The 24,379-nt window shown below is 35.9% G+C and overlaps 4 protein-coding genes across 4 annotated transcripts; 2 read left to right on the top strand and 2 right to left on the bottom strand.

Moving 5' to 3' along the window:
* The first annotated feature begins 361 nt into the window (after window positions 1–361).
* On the top strand, window positions 362–1,649 carry LOC110926368 (pectate lyase). Its single transcript, XM_022170119.2, has 2 exons — window positions 362–1,007; window positions 1,085–1,649. The coding sequence occupies exons 1-2, from the start codon at window positions 648–650 to the stop codon at window positions 1,547–1,549; spliced, it is 825 nt and encodes a 274-aa protein (XP_022025811.2). The 5' UTR covers window positions 362–647; the 3' UTR covers window positions 1,550–1,649.
* A 53-nt stretch (window positions 1,650–1,702) lies between these two features.
* LOC110926369 (V-type proton ATPase subunit d2) lies at window positions 1,703–6,497 on the bottom strand. Its single transcript, XM_022170121.2, has 10 exons — window positions 6,211–6,497; window positions 5,239–5,359; window positions 5,039–5,146; window positions 4,858–4,960; window positions 3,804–3,884; window positions 3,634–3,719; window positions 3,373–3,432; window positions 2,398–2,446; window positions 2,130–2,264; window positions 1,703–2,030 (listed from the first exon to the last, which is right to left on the bottom strand). The coding sequence occupies exons 1-10, from the start codon at window positions 6,389–6,391 to the stop codon at window positions 1,899–1,901; spliced, it is 1,056 nt and encodes a 351-aa protein (XP_022025813.1). The 5' UTR covers window positions 6,392–6,497; the 3' UTR covers window positions 1,703–1,898.
* A 6,910-nt stretch (window positions 6,498–13,407) lies between these two features.
* On the bottom strand, window positions 13,408–15,941 carry LOC110924111 (crooked neck-like protein 1; the record flags this gene model as incomplete). The annotated part of the gene is made up of 3 exons (XM_022168147.2): window positions 13,408–13,981; window positions 14,083–14,705; window positions 15,659–15,941. Coding segments are annotated over 3 exons (1,254 nt in total), but the record flags the coding sequence as incomplete, so codon positions are not given.
* A 2,889-nt stretch (window positions 15,942–18,830) lies between these two features.
* Window positions 18,831–21,886, top strand: LOC110921239 (ubiquitin-conjugating enzyme E2 2). The gene is made up of 6 exons (XM_022165527.2): window positions 18,831–18,984; window positions 19,254–19,390; window positions 19,489–19,514; window positions 20,852–20,941; window positions 21,298–21,386; window positions 21,548–21,886. The coding sequence occupies exons 2-6, from the start codon at window positions 19,266–19,268 to the stop codon at window positions 21,674–21,676; spliced, it is 459 nt and encodes a 152-aa protein (XP_022021219.1). The 5' UTR covers window positions 18,831–18,984; window positions 19,254–19,265; the 3' UTR covers window positions 21,677–21,886.
* The last annotated feature ends 2,493 nt before the right edge of the window (window positions 21,887–24,379 follow it).

The following is a 24,379-nucleotide window of genomic DNA, read 5'->3' as shown; positions in this document are numbered from 1 at the left end:
ATCGAGCTCCCTTCCATCATCAAAACTTTTTTTTTAAACAACAAAGTATAGGATTCGCTAGCGCGGTTTAATAAAGTCTGGTCTTGAAATCAAGATCTGACTCCAACCGCGACCAGACTAGCTAATCCAGTTGTTTATTGGGTTTTTCTTAATATTTATCGTTAGTTAAAGATGAAGGCGGTTAAATTCCGTTTGGTGCTGGTCGTATGTATCGTTTCTATGATAATAGTCATGGCCGAATCTAGCCCGTTCAAGTGAGTGCTTAGAGTTAGACTTTACGTATGTCAATTCTTAGATACATTTGTGTCGATACGATATGTTGATGTGTGGGTGTGCATTGATTTGTGATTTGTAGTGAAACCATAAGCAACCGGAGGGAGCTGATCAGGCATAAGAAACATAACGGACCGTGCAAAGCCCATAACTTGATCGACAAATGCTGGCGATGCGACCCTAAATGGGCAGACAACCGCCAGAAGATAGCTGGCTGTTGTCAAGGCTTCGGTCACAACACCGTTGGTGGGAAAGGTGGCAAAATCTACGTCGTTACCAATCCATCCGACAATGATGTGATCAACCCTGCTCCGGGCACCCTGCGCCACGCGGTCCTCCAACCTCAACCACTTTGGATCATTTTCTCCTGCCACATGAACATCAAGCTCCAACGCGAGCTCCTTTTCACTAGCCACAAGACCATAGACGGCCGTGGGTTTCATATCCACATCGCAGGTGGTGCTGGGTTCATGTTACAAAACATTCGAAACGTCATAATCTTCAACATCCATATGTATGATATCTCGGTAGCTAGGGGTGGCATGATTAGATCCTCCCCTCATCATATCGGAATTAGAGGAGCAAGTGATGGAGACGCCATTTGCATATTCGGATCATCTGACGTATGGATCGATCATTGCTCATTTGCTGGCTCATTCGATGGCCTAATCGACATAGTCGCCCGTTCCACCGACATAACCATTTCTAATAATCATTTTGTCAGACACGATAAGGTATGTCGATAATTTCCCCGAATTCAAAACCCTAATTCTCATTGTTTCACAATACTAAATTACATTTTGAATTTCAGGCTTTGCTATTCGGTGCAAGTGATGAGAAACCGGATGAAAATATGCGAATCACAGTCGCTTACAACCACTTCGGAAAAGGACTTACGCAACGGTTACCAGCCGTGCGTTGGGGATTCGTTCATGTCGTCAACAACGACTACACAATGTGGAAGTGCTATGCGATCGGAGGTGCAAAAGGTGCCACCATTATCAGCCAGGGGAACCGTTACAAAGCCGAACACGGTGCCGCCAAGGAGGTGACTCACAGAAACCAAGCTGAGAAATCAGAATGGTGTAAGTGGACATGGAGATCAGAGGGAGATCTGATGCTGAATGGAGCATTCTTTGTTAATTCAGGGAACCCTCACTGGGCAAAGCAATACAAGGGTTACCCGTTGTTGAGACCCGAACCGGCCCATCGGGTTCACGAGCTCACCAACTTTGCCGGTGCAGCACTCGGGTGCAAAGTAGGATTACCTTGTTAAATGTTTTGTTTCCCTTTTGCTGTTTAGGAATCAACTAAGAACAGTCATTCAAATTTGTACATTTCTGTGATTATATATCTTCCAACGTCTTTTCATTTCTATCTTTCGCAGTTTACAGTGTCCCAAATATAGCCTCTTTTGGTCGTAGCGGCAAACCACTTGAAGAACGAACAAATTCAAATTACATACCAAAGGGTGTGATAAAATTCCAATATCTTATTTAGATAACAAAAGTATATAACATACACAATAACCTTATTTTGTGAAAATCTGCACGCGCTCCGGAAGGACAAGACAATTGAATAGCAGCAAACAAATGAATATACATAAACGTTGAGACGGTTTCCGGCTAAAATATGAACACGACACTGTCGTGTACGCGGGATTTCTGGTTCTGGGCCACGCATTCGGATATCCACATCAAGTTCCTGATCTCCTGCTCCTTCAGTCGCATGTATGCAAAGAACACACCATAGTGGAACTGCATGTTTTTACAAGAGACCAAACAGTAATTTGGGAAGTTTAGAAATACAGTAGTTTCGAGAGCATAATATAATAGACGACACGATTTGCGACAAACCTGCTGCTCAAAAGATAGGCAGAGTCGTTTCACTTCCTCTTCATAAAATGCCTTATCGAGCATCTGGCTTTCTCCGTAGGATAACTTGGAGAATATTGGCTGGTAAGGAGGGTATTTCTCCATCACACCACGAACCTACAAGTGGCGATTTAAGATGCGTATAACTCGGTGAAACTAGTAAGTTACCATTCTAACCCTCATGGGAGGGAGAGTGTGTGTAAAAAACTCCAAATTTCGATAGGATGCTTTCATGGATAAACATATATACCTGATCTATGTCTTCACAAACAGCAAGTTCCTCGTGACCATACGGGTAACTATTTCAAGCCAAAAGGAAAACGAAAAAAAATGCAAATATAAATGAACAGAAAAAATCTCCAATTAGTACATCCATGCAATGTTCTATGCAGTTAATGCGGTAAAATTTTGAATATCGGTCAAGGACCAATATTTGAGATATAGGTTATTGCGGTGGGATATCGGTAATTTTAGCATCATAATATATAGCAATTTAACACTAACAATTCAGTATACTCTCCTACCATTAACGAATTAACCTTTTGCAGCATGCAAAACACTAACAATTGTAGCAAGTATGATTAAGACTTAAAAACACTAACATTTAACACTAAAAATTAACAATTAAGACTTAAAACACTAATAGCAGCAATAAGAAGAAAGACGAATGGTAGAACTAAGAAGAAAGGTACTGATATCGGGAAAATCAGTGATATATCGGTCAAATATCAGTCGATATAGCCGATAATATCGGTACCAATATTTTGACTGATATTTGACACGGATATTTACATTTTTGGGACCGATAACCAATATATCACCGATATTAACTGCATAGGTTCTAGTCACTTAGGTAGCGTTCGTTTCATGGAATGGAATGGAATGGAATTAGAAAGTTTTTCTTTGTAAAATTGATCTTGGTTGGGGGAGGGAGGAATTTGAAATCCCATGAATTTCTTTAATCAATGAAATTTGTGACTATTTCAACATTCCATTCCATTCCTTCATTAAAGTGAAGGATTTCTAAGGAATGTTGAAATAGTCACAAATTTCATTGATTAAAGAAATTCATGGGATTTCAAATTCCTCCCTCCCCCAACCAAGATCAATTTTACAAAGAAAAACTTCCTAATTCCATTCCATTCCATTCCATGAAACGAACGCTACCTTACAGTAAATGCCGTTCGAAAAAAAATTAAAAAAATATATAACAAAAAAAACTTACAGTAAACCAAAACTCGAATACAGTTTCCTGCGGTCATCTCGAGTAAGCTCTGTTCCAATGCTGCATATACAAACCACACGACAAAATAAAACTATTACACAAAATTCTATCGTAATATGTTTTATGCATTGAAAACATTGGGCAACTTTCAAGCAGTTTCACTGATTTGACATATGTTAAATCGGCCGATTCATAGAAATTGTCATCTTTACTGTATAAAGAAGTCTCCTAAAAGAACAAATTTACAGATAACTGCAGTACCTGTTTATGGTGATATTCACAGCTCTCCTGTCGGCCTCAAATGCTAGAAGATCCGACATAATCTCAGCAGTCGCGCCGCCTAGTTTCTATTTAGAGATTAATGTTAGAAGATAAATTAAGGAAAAATACTCGCAGATTCCAAGAATCAAGATAACGAACGAAATGCTTACCTGGCAAAACTGGTAGAAGTCCTCAAGATATGCCTTGTAAAGAGTATTTCTCATTATCTCAATGTTCATATCATCCAAATCCTGCACATAGTAATACCAATTTGTTTCAAAAGAAAAAAAACAACAGACAATAACCAAACTTTCCGATCATCAAGATCTTGTTTGTGGAAATAACAACAGGTCAGGCAGTAACTACGCTTAATATGTTTTGTTTTACGGAACATGAAAATTGTAATCTAAAAGTTAAATGCATAGACAACAAAGTTGACCATCTCTTAAAAAAAAGCGTATTCTACCCATCTGATGACAAAGAACAAGGGTAGAAGAAACTAGTAGAGATGTATACCAGGTAGGTTCAGTAACTAGGAAAAATAGTTTCGGTCTGGGCTGGGCTGATTTGACCCAAAACTTTATCCGAATTTTTAACATTTTCCATTAATAACTTGTGTGATATATATATGATTACAAAAAGATATATCACAATATATATCTCTTCTCCAAAGATGCATAAAAATACACTTAGGGTGACTTTCGACCAGTTTCATTCTAAGCTGAACATTTTTATTATCCATTTGACCCATTTGAGATAAAGCATAACCCAATTCCACCCATTTAAGTAAATGGGTCAATATCATAGTTGTTAATGGCGAATAGTGACAAATAGCGATAAGGTACCTATATGCTACATAGCGAATAACGATAAATAACGGGCGCTATTTTATACAGCGATACACTAGAAAAAAAAATTATATGTAAATCATATCAAATTACCCTGGTATATATGCTATTTTACATGTATATTTAACAAAAACCTTAAATCCAGCTATTTTATAGCTATATTAAATCGCTATTTATATTAAAAAAAAAAAACTGAAATCCTGCTATTTATTGCTACATACCCTGTAGCGCCCGTCGACCTATACGCTACGCTATTCACTATAACTATGGTCAATATTGCTACCTCTAAAATTAACATTAAAAGAGAAAGCAAAAAAGAAAATTCATTGCTACTTGCTATGCTTCACAATCGACTAATTACAAAACAAGCATATACCTCAGATGTGATGCACTCAGAGAAGTATGGAGCAAGTGGTGTATCCACAAGCACGAGTCTATAAAGCTCGCGCATGTTCTGAGCAACTGCCAGGGTGGCAATACTGAAAAACAAACAGATAAATAATAGCATATCAGCATTTGTAGCGACAGTCGGAATATGTTCTGAAAAGAGAACATACCTGTCAAACATTCCCAGCGGGTGGCATTTCTCTAATAGTTCTTGAACGTCTCGCTCATGCAAAGTTCCGGTAACAATCAGGACAACATTATCAATCATGTGACCATATCTACAAATGAGTATCTTTAGAACAAAATAATCTGCATGCATGTAGTAGTTAAGAGAGGATTTATGTTAAGAAGAGCAGAATAAACGACGTACGTGATATACTCTAAGAAGGTTGACATCGGCTCGGTGGCTTGGCATAACATGTGCTTATACTCATCAACCAACTTAAGGGTGCATTTCTCCACAATTGTAGTGGTATGCAATGGTGAAGGCTCTGCAAAACAAAACAAAAATAGCACAAACATGATCAACAAAGACAACTTATGAGTTATGACCTCTCATCTAAAATGATGAAAATCTAGACATCTATGCAAAGAACATAAACTAAACAAAAACATATGATCAGCGATGCTCCTTTCATCTTGGTAAAATGAGTGATCCCATTTCGAGTTAATATCCCTAAACCACGGGGCCAAATATTCTTCGTTTACTTTAAACAAATTGATTCAATAAAACATATTCCATTCTTGTACATTTCAATAAAACCAATTCCTAAATTTTCTTTTACCTTTGTCAATCAAAACCAAACAAGAGCTGCCCAAGACACATTTCCAATAACATCTAACACACCATAACTCATTTAGTAAAATCTAATATAACGACACAACAGGAGACGTTTCAGTTTGGTGAAGAAAATACTTATCATCAGTGACGTGGAGTGATTTAAATATCAAAACGGCAAAATGATCCTTAAACGTTCATTTAACGCAAAAAAAAAAAATGATTCATTTCTACGAGAGAGAGAGAGAGAGAGAGAGAGAGAGAGAGAGAGAGAGCATATCATAGTGAATAAACATCTAGATTACTCCAGTACCAACACGAGATCATCGGTAAATCAACCGCTACCAGTTTCCTTATAGCAAAACACTTAAACTAGTCCAAACACTGATCTAAATATCTAATCTTACTCCTTCTCACAAACTAATCTCCCTATCCAATCATATTATCATCAAAATGAACAATGATCTGATCAAATTAAATAACAAACAACTTTAAATTAATATTTATTGCCCTAATTTCAAACAACTAATAAATCAGAAAGTAAATAAAGTGATAAAACGATACCGTTTTGAAGATAGGGACCGTATTCGGTTGCAGTTAGATGCATCTTGATGTCATCGAGAGTTTCACACTGGCAGAGATTGTTGTAATCAGCAGCGGTCAACAAGCCAGATCTGTGGCCCCTAACGATTGCTTCCAGGTATCCTCCGTGAATGTTGAAGGTCATAGCTTCGAATCCGTACATTTTGCTCGACTGAATTCAATTGGAGAAGAAGCCCTAACAATGGAGATCACGAGATCGAATTGAGAGGGGTGGATATTGTTGTAACAGGGGAGTTTTTGGATCAAATCAAAATTCAGGTAATGGTTGCCTACGTGTCTTGTTTACACAGGGACTTCCTGTTGGGCTTTTGTGATCCAGTTCACTTCTAGACCTAATGTTGGGCTTGAGTTTACATTATCTGTGTCCAAAATGTGAATTGCAAGGGGACAAATTCACCACCTTCATAGTTACACCATTTTTTTTTTTTTTTTTTTTTTTTTTTTTTTGCTAGAACTCAAGTTTGGGGGAGGTGGGAAGTTTTACCCACTTATGTGGGGTTCCTGTTCAGAAAGTCTCAAGATCAAATCTTGCGGGGGGTGAACTCTTGTACCGGTTCAAACTGGCAATAATATGTCAACCGGGGGATTCCTACTTGTGACCTGGGTGATCAAAGACCAAAGCCTAACCGGGTGACTAAAAAAACTTGACTTGGTTTAAAATTATATTAGCAACTGATTGTAATTATATATAGAGAGAATAACACTATGATAGGTCAAATTATTCTACAAAGGCTTCTAATTGTAAGAAGTGTAAGAAAGATTTATAGAGCGACAAGTGTCCAATAACCTAAAATTAAACCCACTACATCACCACCCAAAACCTAAACACCCCCCCCCCCCCCACCACCAAAAACCTAAAAAAAAAAAAAAAAAAAAAAATTGGGTGGGTGGGTGATGGGGAGGGAGTGGAGGTTTAGGTTTTTGGTGGTGGTGGATATTTAAGTTTTTTTTTTTTTTTTTTTTTTTTTTTTTTTTGTGTGTGTAGTGGGATTTTTTTAGGTTATTGGACACTTGTCACTTCTTACAATTAGTATCCTTTGTATTTGATCCTAATACACACTATGATATTTATCTATACTATATTATAATGCATGAGGGAGGGGTATTTTAATATACCCAAAAAATAAGAACTTTTTCCCCCTTTATTTATAGATAGACCCCTAAAATGAGGGTAATTTGGTATTTTAAACAATTTTTATTTTTTAGCCCCTAAACTTATTACACTTAAATCCTTGAGTTTTAACAAAATGATAGATAATTAGTTATACTTTTCCCCCATTCACAACAAACTTATAATTCTTTTAAGTATTCTCGTCATATCTTATAAACTATAACGTTTAAAAAAAATCCAAAGATAGTATGACGACCTACACATTTATCGACGTTTCGGTAGTTGTTTTGTTTAATATCGATGCACGGATTAAAATGTACAACTAAATGATGCCTTGATGTACAAGTGATTTAAGAAACTTTTAGTTAACATAATAAATAAAATATAAATTAAAAGCTAATAACACTATCATTTTTAAAACTAAAACAATTGTTGAATAATTGATTAAAAATTTCCTTTACAATTTTAAAACGTCATACTGTCATAGTGTGATGCATTTGGCTAATGCCCGCGTAGAATTCAAATTCAAGGTGGTGTGTGGCTTGGCAGAGAGATACCCTACCACTATTGTCGTTTTTCGCTTTGTTTCAACAACTATTTCTCTCTCTAAATCTTGAATCAATAAACTATTTTACTTCTGGTAGAAAAAATTCACAGATTTAAGATTGTTTCTTCTTGAATTCTAAATTATATGTTTTTCCTTTGCAGATTTTGGAGTTCAATCTTCGGCATTGTTCTTCAGTAATTATTCTCCTAATCAGTTCCAAACCACTCGACTATTCAGGTTTGATTCGTAGTTAAATGCTGTGATTTTTATTGTCGATTATTTCTGGCGAATTTGGTCCTCTGATTATAAGGTAGATTTTGTTCCAACAATTCATGAAATTTTGTAATTTTATTCACAGTAGGTTTTGTTTTATGACATTCCGAGTCTCAAATAATTGGTGTTCATAGTGTCAAGCTCTTAGGAATCATCATTTCATCTATGTTCATCTCCTCGAATCTTTAGTGATGAAGATTTACAGATATCCAAAAAACAAAGCTTCATCGGTTCTGGTCATCATTAAAGGTAATTGTTTATTTCTGCCATTAATTTGCTTAAAGATTATGAGCACTACTTAAGTATTCTGTTAATTTTGCATTTAATTTTTCAGTTAATGTTGCTTGATTGAACTTGATTTCTTCTGCCTTTTATCACTTGATTTTTCTGTAGTGTTTAATTTTCTGCCCTCATTTGCTTGAGTGGTTGACACTTTTATTTTGCTTGCTTATTCTCTTAGTTGAGCACTATATGTTATCATAATAATAGAAGTAATGTTTATAAGTGATGGCAGCCAACTATTTTGGCAACAAAACATAAAGAACAACATGATGATCTCGAGGTCTTTTCTTATTATATCACTTTGTAATCATATTTTTTCAGTATTCATTTTCTTTTTTGCATTAATACAACCGTGGTATATTTCTCCTTACCTTAACAAATCTTCCCTACCTCTGTAGTACTCATTCCCTTGCCGCTACAACTTGCAGTTCAACAGGAGATTCAACAAACAACTACAAGTCAGTTTCCAAGAGTAGCAACAAGTTTGTGAGCGTCATATATGTATGCCAATGTCTACTCTTAAAATATGTACTATATTATAGTGCATATTGGCATTTGATATGCAATATCAGGAATTACACCTAAAGTCCTGACCTGAGTTTAGTTTTTCGAAGGCCTTCAATTGCATTAGTGATGTGGACAAATGTCTTTAAAATCATATGTATCTTCCTTTTACTTGGACTTTACTTTTGTATATATTATGATTGTCTTATATTATTATTATTATTAAAGGAATATAATGTACTTAAATGAATTTAAATTTTATTTGGTTAATGACTACGTACTTGATTATCTTCTGTTTTAAACGTAGGTATATCTATTTGTTTGGAGATCTAAAGTACTGGCCTTTTATTTCTGAAAGCCATTCATCTGTTGTTGTCGATAAGGCCAAGGCGGCTATATCGAGGTACAATAATTATTTTTAGTTATTTTTTTATATCTTTTTGTTCTTACCAGTTTTGTAGTTTTGAGTTATTGTAATTTATGTTTATGATGTGTTATCGTTTTTGCATCTGGATTGTGGTTAGTACCTGGAGATTCTAAAGAAGTGGTTGTTGCACTTTCTCAAGCTGTAAGTGTAGAACAAAAAGTAAGTTAACCTACCTGCCTTCATAAATACAATTGTAAGGCTTTATAGAGTAATAATAATAATAATAATAATAATAATAATAATAATAATAATAATAATAATAATAATAATAATAATAATAATAATAATACCTTCTGGAAATCCAAATCATATAGTCAGTTTTAAAGCTGAATATCGGTTAGTTTTACCATATAGTAGGTGTATGAATTAAGTTACGTTGCCAGGTTGATGAGTTAAATTGATGAACTTTAGTACCACCCATATAATTAGTTGTGTTAAAGACCTCAATCTTAAATCAGATGCATTTAAAGTCGTGTTACTCGAACACTGCCCCTGTAACCCATTTATCTAAATGAGTAAAAAACATAAAGACCCGTCGACCCGTTGAGCCCATCTTGGTTTTAAAAAGCAAGAGGCGCACAAAATCGACGAGGTCTAAAACTGAGGCGCGAAGCGCAAACACAAAAGCGGCGGGCTTTTCGTACACAAGGCGCATAGTGATTATATAATTTTTTATATATCTAATAAGTTTTTAGCATCCCCCAAAAGTGTGCTTTTTAGGCACTTCTTGTAAAAAGCACGCCTCATGCTACTAAAGACGCCTCAGACGCGCTTTTTAAAACTCAAGAACCGATTTACACGGCTTTAACGTTGTAAAGGGTTGACGGATTGTAAACAAGTGTAGTAAATGGGTTCATCGGGTCGACGAGTCATAATAATTTGTTTTATTCTAACATGATAAAAAAAATCAGTGTTAACCGGACTAGAATCACATGTTCATTTCTTCTCGGATTAGATAAACAGGACAAGTCACGCCTTCGCCTTTCACACATCAGGTAAATGGGCTCACATAATAACTTATTAACCGTCTAAAATAACTTATGAGCTTTTTAATCATCGTCTATGAAGAGCGGTGATGTTGTCAATTGGGTGCGATCATGGAAAACGGCCGACTATATTCTTGTCTCGTGTCCCTACTTGGCTATGGTATGTGTTTAAATTTGTCTGTGGGTAAAGGCATTACCCGCACCCGTCTTTCACACTATCCGGAAGGCTTGGAACACATCACTGGGTTCAGGTCTTCCAAGGACTCAAGGAGGGTAAGAAGATGCTTTGTTTGATAGTTATGGCCTCACTTTGTTTGATAGTTATAGATGGCCAGAAACAACAGTGGTTTGAGTTGGTGGAAGCTGTGAAAGGAACCTCTTTCCTTTGGTTGTCTCGTGAAAGATCAGAAGCAAGGATTAATCTTTATGGAGGATTTTTGATTATATGGTGTAATGGTGTTTTGTCTTGATTTGGTGTAATATGCAACTGTTTGCTTTTCTATCCTACCTTCTTGCGGTGTCTAGCTTTGGTTTTTTAACGTGCCTATGCGCGCTTTTTAAAACTAAGTCGTAGCTCTTTTTTGGTGCTTTAAAATTGGATTATAATGTGTACAAAATCGGATTTAAAGTTGGATAGATATGAGTACGCACAAAGTTCTTACAGTCTAAGCCCTAAATAAGTTGTTGAGTGTGAAGTCGAATAAGGAATTGCATTTTTTTCAACGGTGATTATGTGATTTTGAAGCATCTAAACCAGATAATCAGTTATAGTAAAACAAGGTTGAAGTCTTGAAGATGTCGCTTTGGAACATTGTGATTTAGGGGTTACGGTTGTTCGTCATACGTGCTCTTTCTATACAGGTTGCAGCATTCATTGCTATTAGTTTGTCTACTAATTGGACGTCCGGGTACATTAACTCTGTTTTGAAGGTCTTTTTGGTAACGAACTTGACCAAACCTTATGTGCTAATGGTTGTGATTTTGAATGTTATCATGTCTGAAAAGCGGTTAATAGTGTTCAAACAAGCAATGCCTTGCTGTCGCGTGATGATAAATGTTGAATAAACTTGTTACCAAATTTTGATTAAAATCTGTGAAAGGATTAAAAAAATATGAATAACTAACCAAGAATTCTAAGAGTCGTCAACGAAAACTGGTTAACAAACAAACAAGGTAGAAAGAAAATGATAACGTAATTCAAAAGTAATGATATTGAAGGGCTTTGTGATGTCTAGAAGAGACGAAAACTACACTAATGTAAATTGTCACCCCCGCCGCATCGCGCGGGCACCTTGCTAGTTTAATTAACAAGCGTGTTTGGGAATGCATATCTACCTAATATAAGTTTAAGCTCAAACTCATTTAAACTCAGTTGAGTTCAATATATATATTTACCGATCTCGAGTAGCTAATTGAAAGCTTGACCTTCAAGCACAATTATAACTTGAACCCGAGAATATACTTACTTTAAATTTGGTTTGGGATTGGGTTTGCCGTTTGTCTCAAAACACAAATCGAATAAACCAAACCTAATTTTATTAATTTAAGTACTAGTTTATTTTGTAATACCAATTTTTCAAAATAAGTATTTTTTTAATAGGAGTGAATTGCAAATTTTGTCCTTTATTTATATACCAAATTTCGGCCGGTTTCCTTTACCTTTAAAATTGATGAGACTTGTACTTTATGTTTATAAATCGGTTCGGTACGGTACCAGTACGGTACCAGTATTTGAAGGTAAAATTCGGTATTTTACCGGTACCGTACCGAACCGATACCGAAAATGCCAAAAAGTGGGTACCGGTACCGGCACCGAAAAAATTCGGTACCGGTATCCAGTACCAAATGCTCATCCCTACCTGATGCTCTCTGTTGCCACCTTCGTCCCCGACGACAGTGCCTCGACTCGGTTTCTTTCTGGCACATATCTTGTTGCAACTCGAGGTGTCAGATCCTTTGTTGGAGTCGTTTAATCTCTTGTTGCAACGTGAGATCTCGGACTCGTCGCTTAAGTCGTTTGATCTCAAATCCCATGGGTCACGGTTCCCGATCTCGTTGCTCATCCGACGAATCTACGGTCATGGTAGAATTGATCTTTATGGGCATGTGAATCACCAATGTTATTGTCGATGCCTTGGTCGGCGACTCTTCGAACAATACAACACTCGTCTTCACGTAAAGCCATTTGATAAACCAATAGCTCTAATACTAACTGATGAAGTTTTAATAGCAATCAACCGGCAAAAACACTCAAAGGATTCAAAGTTTAAAAATCTATAAAGTTTATAAACAATATTCATAGACAATCAACTAACTAACAATAAACCCTAGGGATCCCATTTATATGATAGGAATCATAATATAAAAGGAAAGAAAACTTTTTCTGTAGATTTTTTTTTAAACTTTTTCTAGTATTTCATTTTGAAATTTTTTGAACGGCTTAAATAACATCAAATCCGCTTTTGGCGGATCTCAAACAAGGGGAGCAACAAGCTAACTCCAATGACTTTGCCAATTAATTAGACCCAACCCCTTACCCACTATGAATAAATCATTAATTAATAATTAATATAGCGTGTGTATATATGAATATAACAATTGTTTATATAATTATATCAACTTTATGGAAAAAAATAATATTACAAATCCAACCGAATTGTTGAACACAAGTTTGTTCGTATGGCCAACTTCAGGTTATTGATCATTTTGGTTTTTAAAATGGTCATTTTGATTCATGTCAACAAACTTCATCTTAGAAACATGTATAATACATGACCAATCTTGTATTTCCTGCACAATTTTTTTAACATTTTTGCAAGTCATCCCAACCTGCAGAAACCGATAGGTCCAATGGCTCGAATAAATATATTACAAGTCAAATGGGTCGAACAGGAACAATTTTTTTTTTGGAAGTCAAATGGGTCGAACAGGAACAATGGGTCAAACAAAATTTCGTCGAAGATAAATACAATTCATCTCCATTATCAAATTCATCAACATCGTTAACAAAATCACTAGGAGGATTTCAAGAATTCTTGATCCTAAGTCAAGATGTTATGCCATAATATTCAAAATAGTGCCGTGCCTTAATGTCTAACAGATAAACCGTTTATCTGTTAGACATTACGGTACGGCACGGCACTATAATATTCAAGAGTCAGTATGCTATCTACAATACGTTGCAGGGATCATAACATCCCGCATAGTCGCACATGACTGTGGCTAAAATGCATAATGAAACAGTAAAAAGCCGGCTAATCAACATCATCATCTAAAACCACCTTTTGCTTTTTCCATTTGTACGCTTGCTCCAAAATCTTCAAATTTGATGCTTGTGATTCCTCCGGGAACAGATAATCTTCAATCTGTCTTCTCTTTTCCGGTTTCTTGGGCAGCATAACACGCACCAGCGCAGTTTGCGCAATTGCAAGCTCAAAAAGGGCTCGGGCCCGCTCTGTTTCACCCAAAGATCTTTCCAACTCGACGTATTTGCTCCAAGCATAGCAATTTTCAGGTGACCACTCCAGATATTTTTCATATAGCTTCCGACAACGATCTATGTTACCAAGCTGCAGCTCAATCTCGATGTACTTGTTAAAAATCTGTATGTTAAATTATTTAAAACAAAGTCAAACCAACAACATGCAGAAAAAAAAAGTCAACATGAATAAGTAAAGAAAAATCTCATACTAATATACTATACCTTATCTTTAGGAGCAATTCCAATTGCATTACCAAGAATCGAACGTGCACCCGAGAGGTTTAACTGTCTGATTTCAAACTGAGCAGCCAATAACCAAATCTTCGCAAACGAGAATTTCTTGTGCGGAATCAATTTTAAACACTCGCGATACACATCCCTCGTTCTAGAAACATCTTGTGCGTCGAGCTCTTCATACAGAGCGTAACTAATCCACAAATAAATGTATCTTTGCCAGTAACGTTTCTCATCAGCCGGAGGAACGTTAGCAATCGCTCTCTCGTAAACCTCTTGAATCCTGGGTTTGTTCCCCACACTCTCCTCGAGTCTAATATAGTCAAACCATGAGTCATAATTTCGAGGATTTGTTCTAACTTGTTCCTCATACTGAAACCTTCTTTTCCCAACTATTGCGTCTTCGATGCCTTCTCTATCAACCGCCCTTTCATAACCTTTACTAAGCTCCTCGATTTTCATTTCAACTTTAGGTATGCATTGGACGAGTCGTTCATAGATAGCTCTCGCTCGCTCAATCTCCTTGTATTTTAACTCAAATTCTATATAGGAATTCCATGCTTGTTGGTCAGGCTCCCAACTCATCCACCTTTCAAATATTTGTCTGGCACCTGCAAAAAGTAACACATGTGTATAAATATGGATTATGTGCATAAGATTATAATCTATTCGATGTAAGGCTGTTCAGAATTCGATTCGGATTCGTAATTCGACTCGATTCGATTATCAAGAATTCGAATTCGAGTGCAGTAAATCGAATACGAATTTATAATTTTAAATTCGATTCGAAATTCGAATTCAAGTTATACTTATTAATTTACTATATTTATATATAATATACAAGTATAACTTTAATTTGGGCTATAATATAAATTAATCTATAAATTTTATCTAAGTCCTAAAATAGCCCATTACCAAGCCCAAATAGCCCATAACGAATTTTCATATTGTAAATGAATTTGAGTCAAAACGAATTTATCCGATTCACTGGCTTTAATCGAATTCGAATTCCAGCAAAAAGATAAATTATCCGAAAAATTCAATTAGAGTAATTCGAAAATTTCTTATTCGATGAGCACCCTTAGCCAGTAACTCACATTCAACTTGTTATACTTCCATATTCTTTCAGTAAAAGCATAATAATAATCTAATACAACAATGCCAATAAAAAAAAGAGTTAAATGCGATTTTAGTCCGACCATTTTGTCGTTCAAAGGTTTTATTTTTGGTCTGTGGGTTCAAAAAGGTTTCATTGTTGCCATTTTAGTCCACTAGGTTAACTTCATCCATTTTTTCTGTTACGAGAAGGAAAATTCGGTCATTTTATATGAGATTCTGTTAAGTAGACGGGAATTCGGCCATATAAAATGACTGAATTGCTCTTCTCGTTGACAGAAAAAATGGATGAAGTTAACCCAGTGGACTAAAATAGCAACGGTGAAACCTTTTTGGACCCACACGCAAAAAATGAAACCTTTAGACTAAACTGTCAAAACGACCCAAACCACAGGGACTAAAATGACATTTAACTCAAAAAAAAAAAAAAAAAAAAAGTTTACCATACCTGCCACATTCCCCAGCATCTCCTCCATATGAACATACTTATACCACAACTGATCCACCCTCGGCAACAACGTAACCGCCCGATCCCACACATTCCTCGCATGATTAACAAACTTATTCTTCATCTCCATGCATACGTACTTATACCACATTCTATGATCCCTGTAATCCACATCAATCGCCCGCTCCCAAACCGATCTCGCCCGCTTAAAATCCTCCTGCGACTCCTCCCATCTCGCATACTTAACCCTAGGGGTGTTCAGGATTCGTTTCGAATTCGAAAAATTCGAAATTCGTTTAAATTCGATTCGATTATCAAGAATTCGTTTCGATTATAAGAATTCGAATTCGAATTCGATTCAATTCGAGTCAAGTAAATCGAATACGAATTTATAATTTCAAATTCGATTCGATTCGAAATTCGAATAAAAATTATACATTTTTATTTATTATTTTTATATATAATAAATATATAACTTTTATTAAGCTATGCTATAAATTCTTTTCTAAATTTTTTACAAGTATTAAAATTACCCATTACCAAACCCATTACATGACCCATGAGTAAAACCTAATTAACAAATCTATCAATAGATTTCTAAACATAAAAATATTAACTTATAATGTGGAGTGATTATTCCCGGCTACTCGTTTTGAATTTTAGACTTGTGGTACTTTATTTGAAATTTTTTAATGTGATATCGTGTTTTATGGCTGCTTTAAAATTTAAGTTTCATTTTTATAGTTTTTTACATGTTTTAAAGAATCTGAATTAAATCGAATTTATTCGAATTCGATTCGAAATTTTAATCGAATACGAATCGAATACGAATTGGGTTTTTTATTCGAATACGAATTCGATTCGAATTCGATTCGAATTCGATAGGTTTTTATCGAATTCGAATCGAATACGAATTCAAGGAAAAATAAAAATTATTCGAACAATTCGATTCGAATAATTCGAAAATTCGATATTCGATGAACACCCCTACTTAACCCACACACTCTTGTTCCACCTCGCTCTCCTAATCAACTCCTCAAATTCCTTTCGTTTTCGCAGCTGGTAGTGTACAAGCTTTGTTGGGTCGGTTATTTTCTGTTTCGGGTGGTGGGTTTCGGCCTCTTGACGCTCCCGGGCCTCGCGGAGAATCTGTTCCGCAGTTGTTTGGAATGATTGGGGCGGGGGTTTTGTTCTTGACACGAGTCGGTTTAGGGAGTTTGACATCGGTTTCTTTACGGGTTAGGTAGCCTAGTGATGGGTTTTCTTCACGATTTGACATTGTTTGATTGTTGAGGATCGAATTAGGGTTCTTGTTTTTTTGTTCGAATCGATTTTGGGGGAGGGGGGAGTAATTTAGAAAGGTGGCGTTGATTTTTCTTTAAAACTGTTGCAAAATCGTTAAAAGGGAATGAGGTTATATTATATTGGGTGAAAACTGGGCTTAGACATATGATAAAAATTTGGGCTTGGACTTTATTGTGTTAGACAGAATTAGTTGGGGTAAAGGGTTATTTGGTTTTGAACAGTTTAGCCTAGAGGTGCACAAATCCGGGTTTTTTAATGATTGGTTTTGGGTATGGAATGGGTTTCAGGTATGATTGGGTATTGAAACATTGGGTAGTGAGAGAGATCAGGTAGGGTGTGGATACGGGTATTGAGGAGAAAAATCATACCTTATTAATAGCAGGTTTTAAAAATTAAGTTTATTGTTATTATTTTACACAAAAATAAATTCCTTTATAATTTAAATTTGATTTGTAACTTAACTCAAATTCTATATAGGAATTCCATGCTTGTTGGTCAGGCTCCCAACTCATCCACCTTTCAAATATTTGTCTGGCACCTGCAAAAAGTAACACATGTGTATAAATATGGATTATGTGCATAAGATTATAATCTATTCGATGTAAGGCTGTTCAGAATTCGATTCGGATTCAAAAAATTCGTAATTCAACTCGATTCGATTATCAAGAATTCGAATTCGAGTGCAGTAAATCGAATACGAATTTATAATTTTAAATTCGATTCGAAATTCGAATTCAAGTTATACATATTAATTTACTATATTTATATATACTATACAAGTATAACTTTATTTTGGGCTATAGTATAAATTAATCTATAAATTTTATCTAAGTCCTAAAATGGCCCATTATCAAGCCCAAATAGCCCGCAACGAATTTTCATATTGTAAATGAATTTGAGTCAAAACGAATTTATCCGAATTCGATTCGAATACGAATACAATTCGAATTGGCGTATTAATTCGAATACAAATTCGGATCGAATTCACCAGTCTTTAATCGAATACGAACTTGAATTCCAGCAAAAAGATAAATTATCTGAAAAATTCGATTAGAGTAATTCGAAAATTACTTATTTGATTCGATGAGCACCCTTAGCCAGTAACTCATATACAAGTTGTTATATACTTCCAGATTCTTTTAGTAAAAGAATAACAATAATCTAATACAACAATACAACTTGTTAATAAATATGAAGTACGACTCTTCTCAGTTTTAAAGGCAAATTACACTGCCTAAAATTTGATAGATAAGACAAAAGGGTTACAATTCACTCATTCGATTGTCATGCATCATTATCGATTGTCATGCATAGGAGCGTACCCACCCTAAGCCAAGGGTGGGCGGGCGTACCCTATGAAAAAAATATTTTTTAGTGTTATTTTTAGCCGGAAATCGTGACCGCACCCATTGGAATTTTTCACCTGCACCCTTTGAAAATTTTCAACCGCCCCACTTAGAAAATACGTTTGTAATTTGTAATGACGTTTGACGTGTTTTTGATGATTTATAAATTTTAGTTTGATGTTCTTTTGTCTTAAATGATCTGACCCGACCCGTTATGAATCGATATTTTTATACAGCTAGGGACCTAAAATCTTTAAAAGTATTCCGCACCCAGGAAAAAAAAACCTAGAAAAAAACTCATGAGTCATGCATCATTAGGGTTGATGGAAGTAACATAACTAAAGAAATTCATAGTTGAAGAAAAAATATTCGGTTGTCATGGCTTCCTTCCACACGCAAAATCATAAGTTGAAAACACCCTTGGCTAAATCTAGACTAACGTACATGTTTCCATGCATCAAGTACAACTTCTACTAAAATACCTATTCTGGTTTAACCAAAACATAACTAAGCAGGATATAACAACAATCAAGTGGCTCACATGTTACGCCATTTCGAACCTTCCTCCTCTTCACTTCTACACTTCCGCATTCTGCCCCCCTGCCACCGTCCTACCACCGTCACCGCCACCGTCACCGTCACCTGATCATCTTCAGATTCACTTCAATTACACAGGCAACAAAATTTATCAACCCTATCCAATTATTATTCATTTAACGGAACCCTAGAAACAATAATATATCATCCAATTGTTGTTATTTTTATGTTCTTCAATTATGCGATTTAGTTTGTGTTATAGATCTAGGGTTAATAGACAAGATGTTTGTGAAAGGCACTTTGATGAGCTATAGATAGAATGATAGATGATCGGTAGATTGAATATTTGAATGTTGAATGTTATAGTGAATTATTGTGTATTTGTGTTTGATAATATTTGTAATTAGGCGGCGAAGAAGATGTCGACGCCTGCGAGGAAGAGGTTAATGAGGGATTTCAAGAGGTTGCAGCAGGATCCTCCTGCTGGAATCAGTGGTGCTCCTTATGATAATAATATTATGCTTTGGAATGCGGTTATATTCGGGTACATGGAGACCTTAGTTGATGTTTGTTTATGTATCTAGTTATATGAAATTATATGAGTTGTATATTGATTAGTTCTGTTATATGTTATCGTTGCAGTCCGGATGACACTCCTTGGGATGGAGGTTAGTGAATTGCTTTCTTATCTTATTGTATACGATATATAAATGTGTGTGTGGATAGTGAAATATGGTACTGAACTTTTGTTAAGGTTTTTTGTAGAAAAGAAAGGAGCTTTTATTTTGTTTTTGGTTGCTACACAGTTGAAACATTATTTTTGTTATTAGTTATTACTAAATGAATTGAAGGGCATTGAAAGGGATTAGTGATCCCTTGTGTTGCTAAAGCACGTTCCTTTTACGTGTATCACTTTTGGAACACTAGTCGGAGTTATAAGAATTACAAATCGTAAAGTTGCCGTGGATTTGATTCTCATGATTACTTGCATATGCATTTTTGTTCATTGTTTGATGGGGAATTGGCCTGTAATAATCCCAACTAGACGTCATTAGCCATTGCTAGTCCCACCTTTGAATATTCCCCTTTCACTTATTTTTCCTCCACCGGTCCTCAGTTAAGAAAACTTTTGAATTACAAGCAGACGTTTTAGGGCTTTTGATCAGAACGAGGATACAAGTCGAATGATGTAAAACTTACCTTGAAATTGTGCTCCAAGCGATGAAAACGGTGCTTCAATTCGGGTGTTTAAACTCCCAATTAACAAAAATCAAGTCGTTTGGAGCACCGTTTCGAGGTAAGTTTTACATCAATAGACTCGTATCCTCGTTCTGATCAAAAGCCCTAATACGTTAGTTTGTAATTCGGAAAAAAACTTAACTCCGTTAAGTTTTTTTAACTGAGGACCGGTGGAGGAAAAATAGGTGAAAGGTGGGACTGGCATGGGGAATATTCAAAGGTGGGACTAGCAATGGCCAATGACGTGTAGTTGATATTATTACAGGCCAATTCCCCTTGTTTGGTTGGCGTATTCATGGTATAAACATTGCTACTAATCTCCGTATATGTTAATGAAGTTTTGAGGTAACAAATTACGTTGTTCTTGTTGTATTGTTCGCTATTTTTGCTTTTCTGAAAGCTTCAGTATAACTGAATATGCAAGTAATCTTGAGAATTCAAGAGCATTGAAAGGGTTTAGTGATCTCTCGTGTTTATAAAGCATGTTTATTTACATGTAGGACGTCTAGAACACTAGTCAAAGTAACAAGAATTACAAATCAATAGTCATAAGGTCGTTATGGGTTTGATTCTCAAGATTATTTGCGTATACATTTTTGTTCATCATTTGATTAGCTTATTTATCGTATATAGACATTATGTTACTGCCATTATTTATCGTAACAAAGTATGTTACTGCCATTGTTTCCATGTTAAACATTTTTGCGTTTACTGTACATGGTCAATATATTGTATGGTTGAATTCTCATACAACGGGCGTTATCAGGTACATTCAAGTTGACGCTGCAGTTCTCAGAAGATTATCCAAACAAGCCACCGACAGTTCGATTTATTTCTAGAATGTTTCATCCAAATAGTAAGTTTTCATTACAACAAAACTTTATCATTTTAGTTTAGGCATGCATGTGTGTGTGTTGTGAAGTTTGTTTTTGTCTATTAGCCCTTTGGGTGGAGCATTGAGAACTTGTATAGTTCAGCCTCTGCCAAGTCCCATAAGAGTTGTCTAAATGAGCCATTATACACGGGAAAGTGACAATCGCTTTGAAAAAGTTGTGTATCGTTGTGATGCTAGACGGGTTTTAAGTTGCCAACTCACAACTAAATCTTGATGCTTACACAACAACCAATTTATGCATTTTGCTGTTCAATTCATATTCTTTGTATAGGCGATGGCTACTTTATTCTTCTTGTAATCCTTTTTCTGTTGACCAGTTTATGCAGACGGGAGCATATGCTTAGACATTCTCCAAAACCAGTGGAGTCCAATTTATGATGTTGCCGCTATCTTAACATCAATTCAGGTGAGCTAGCTTTAATGTTTTAACATGACTTACTATCTTTAAAATATTGTATATCTGCACACTTGTTCAAATATCATATTAGCATTTTGAAATGTGAATATTATCATTAGACTTTTCATCTTTCTATCATTGTCGTCTAGTAACATACCTTCCCATTGTAGTCATTGCTGTGTGACCCAAACCCAAACTCCCCAGCCAACTCTGAAGCAGCACGTATGTTTAGTGAGAATAAGCGCGAGTACAACAGGAAAGTGCGTGAGATTGTTGAGCAGAGCTGGACTGCTGACTAATACCCGAAACTGCTGGGGCCATATGCATGTTCAAGAAACAACAGTAATAATGGTAACAAATGTTCATTTGCAGGTCATGCTATTTAAGTTTCATTTGTAGGGATTCGTAACTTATATTTCATTTGTGTTTGGTTGCTTGTTTGCAGTACGCCTTTTTTATGTACATAATGATTTCTTGTAATATATTGTCTTGAATCTTCTTTTTTCCCCTGAAGGTTGAATGAGGTAATAAGTGTTTATAGTTCCAATGAGACTACGGGGCTGTTTGGTAGCCTCTTAATGATTCCATTAAAAGGCTACCTCTTAATCGGTCAGAGGCAAAGGTGTTTGGTTCATTAAAATGATACCTCTTAATGGTTCATCTAGGCTCTTAATGTTCAGATCTAAAAAGCATCTGAATGAAAAACAAGACAAGTTTACCCCTTTCCCTACTAACTCAGCCACACCTTCTCTCAAAACACAACTACGTGAATAGATTCCAGTCCTAATCGGTATCACCACTACGAATCCGCCTCCCACCGGTCGTCACCATCGACGGCGACGTGTTTCCAACGCTAATCGGCTGTCACCACTGCAAAGCCGACTCCTAGGAAATGGTACTTGAAAATGGCTTTGACAGAAATCCTTAACCCATTAGTTATTTTTTCTGATAAATTTTGATCTTTCCCATCAACCCTGTGTCTTTTGTGATCTTTTGTTTTATTGAGCTATTGAAATTTGATTGGAAGTTCAAGATCCATGTTAATTTTTCAGTTAAAAAAAGTTTTGATCACAAGCTTTGGTGACAAAAAGTTGATTTCATTTCAAAGTTTAATGAGTAGGAGTAAAAAAGTCATTGTCCACACCAATTCAAAGGTACAACCAAATAACACGATACTGATTCAATACTGGTTAGAGTCTCTTACCCATTCAGACCACTTACTGATTTAGCACTTACTCAGTCAGAGATTGCCAAACAACCCCTACATATGGTTTTGTGATGACTGCATTTTAAGTCTCCCTTTAGGCCGTGGGGTATGGTGGGGCTTGGGTTGGGTTGGGACATTTGTTGACACGTGGAATGAGAGCCCCCCCACCGTCTGGTTACGTGTCCGCGGGGTATGGCGGGGGGTGGGTTGGGCTTGGGTTGGGTGCACCGCGTGGCAGCTTATTAAAAAAAAAATTACAAAAAATTTATAAAAAATCACACAACATTTATAAAAAAAACCTACAACTTCATTAAAATTTTAAAAATTACATAAACCTAAAAATTACATAATTTCTAAAAATTACAAAATAACAAACCCAGAATGTTAAATAAATTTCAAAAAGGTCGATCTTGTCGAGCGCCTTTCGCTCCTTGCCTCGAAACTCTATGTTCGCCGCCGCCACCCGGTCCTCGTGGCTTAACTCGCCGCTCGGAACGGCTTCGTAGTAAGCCTTGAAACGCTCGAGTTTGGACCGAATCATCGAACAATTAAGTTAAACAACGAAGCCTGAACCACCGGTGGACGTCATATCAGCGTTTAGCAAGTATTCCAGCGACGGATACACTTGACGGCAGATCAGCTCTGGCGGTTTCTGGAGGAGTTTCACTGTGGAGATGACGTTTTTTCGATTTCAGACGCTGAAGCATCTAGAAAGGTCGATTAGCAGGAGATCTCTCTCGTTGGAAGATTTTCATGAATTTTGTTCAGATTACTGAGCTTAATCCACCGATTAGATCTCAGGTATCATTTATTTTGTTAGTGAATAAGTTACAAAAGTACCCAAAGTACCCCTCATGGCAGCAGTTTGTATGGTTCAACGATGTGTACGCGTCATATCTCTAATCGATCTATAGTTCCGTCACGAAACCCTCGACGACTCCGGTATTATTTTTCCTTTTGGTTTCGTGTTCCAGATCTGCATATTGATCGATCGTTTTGTATAGATTTGGTTTTTGTAGGATTTGGATTGAGTTTGGTATGCTATAGATGTTGGATAGTTGTTTGTATGACTTTGGAGAGTCAACTCTCATGTTTTTGTTTCAGAAATACGATCATGTAATTTCATTATTTAGCTTTAAATTGCTTTATCTTTGTTTAAAATCCATTCATTATTTAGCTTTAAATTGGTTCATCTATGTATAAAATCCATAGTTTATCTCATCAGTTGATGGCTGTTAATGGTGGTTTGGTGGAGGCTTGTGGTGACAGTGTTTGATCAGCAGTGGTGGTGGCCTGAGAGAGAGTGTGTTTATTTATTATTATATTTTTAATATATGGGTAAAAAGACGATTATACCCTCATGTGCAACACACATTACTAGATTTAACCATGAAAAATAACTAGGTTAGTGCTAAAGGACGTATGGTGTAACGAGTTTTACAAATAAAGGATTGTGACTGTAATTATTAAAGTTAAAGGTTATCCATTGCAATCTAATACAAACATAAAGGACGAAAAGTGTAATTTATTCCTTTTTTTTAAGTTAACTAAAATTTGGACACTCGAAGAAATTTCTTAGGATAATTATGTCTAGGTTAGTTAACCTTGATTTATCATTTAGTGGTTTAGTAGACTTCTTGTGTTTTAATTTTTCATTTGATGGTTGTATTTAACTACTTATATCCAATGTTTAAGGATAACAATGTTTTTTATTTTTTATTTTCAAGTTAAATGTTCGTTTACATTCGTTGTTATTTGTTTGCGTTTGTTTGTGTTCGAGACCAGTGTTCACGAA

The sequence above is a fragment of the Helianthus annuus genome, chromosome 17 (genome assembly GCF_002127325.2).
Source record: "Helianthus annuus cultivar XRQ/B chromosome 17, HanXRQr2.0-SUNRISE, whole genome shotgun sequence".
Classification (NCBI taxonomy): domain Eukaryota; kingdom Viridiplantae; phylum Streptophyta; class Magnoliopsida; order Asterales; family Asteraceae; genus Helianthus; species Helianthus annuus.
This window is presented reverse-complemented; position numbering and strand designations above follow the sequence as displayed.

What these genes read in the sequence shown, in the direction of transcription:
- LOC110921239 (XM_022165527.2), top strand. Translation starts at nt 19,266, where the DNA reads ATGTCGACGCCTGCGAGGAAGAGGTTAATGAGGGATTTCAAGAGGTTG. An exon ending in TGGAATGCGGTTATATTCGG is followed by an intron (nt 19,391 to 19,488) that starts GTACATGGAGAC and finishes TTATCGTTGCAG; the next exon opens with TCCGGATGACACTCCTTGGG. An exon ending in TGACACTCCTTGGGATGGAG is followed by an intron (nt 19,515 to 20,851) that starts GTTAGTGAATTG and finishes GGGCGTTATCAG; the next exon opens with GTACATTCAAGTTGACGCTG.
- LOC110926369 (XM_022170121.2), bottom strand. Translation starts at nt 6,391, where the DNA reads ATGTACGGATTCGAAGCTATGACCTTCAACATTCACGGAGGATACCTG. An exon ending in CGGTCCCTATCTTCAAAACG is followed by an intron (nt 5,360 to 6,210) that starts GTATCGTTTTAT and finishes TTTGTTTTGCAG; the next exon opens with AGCCTTCACCATTGCATACC. An exon ending in ACTTCTACCAGTTTTGCCAG is followed by an intron (nt 3,720 to 3,803) that starts GTAAGCATTTCG and finishes ATCTCTAAATAG; the next exon opens with AAACTAGGCGGCGCGACTGC.
- LOC110926368 (XM_022170119.2), top strand. Translation starts at nt 648, where the DNA reads ATGAACATCAAGCTCCAACGCGAGCTCCTTTTCACTAGCCACAAGACC. An exon ending in ATTTTGTCAGACACGATAAG is followed by an intron (nt 1,008 to 1,084) that starts GTATGTCGATAA and finishes TTTGAATTTCAG; the next exon opens with GCTTTGCTATTCGGTGCAAG.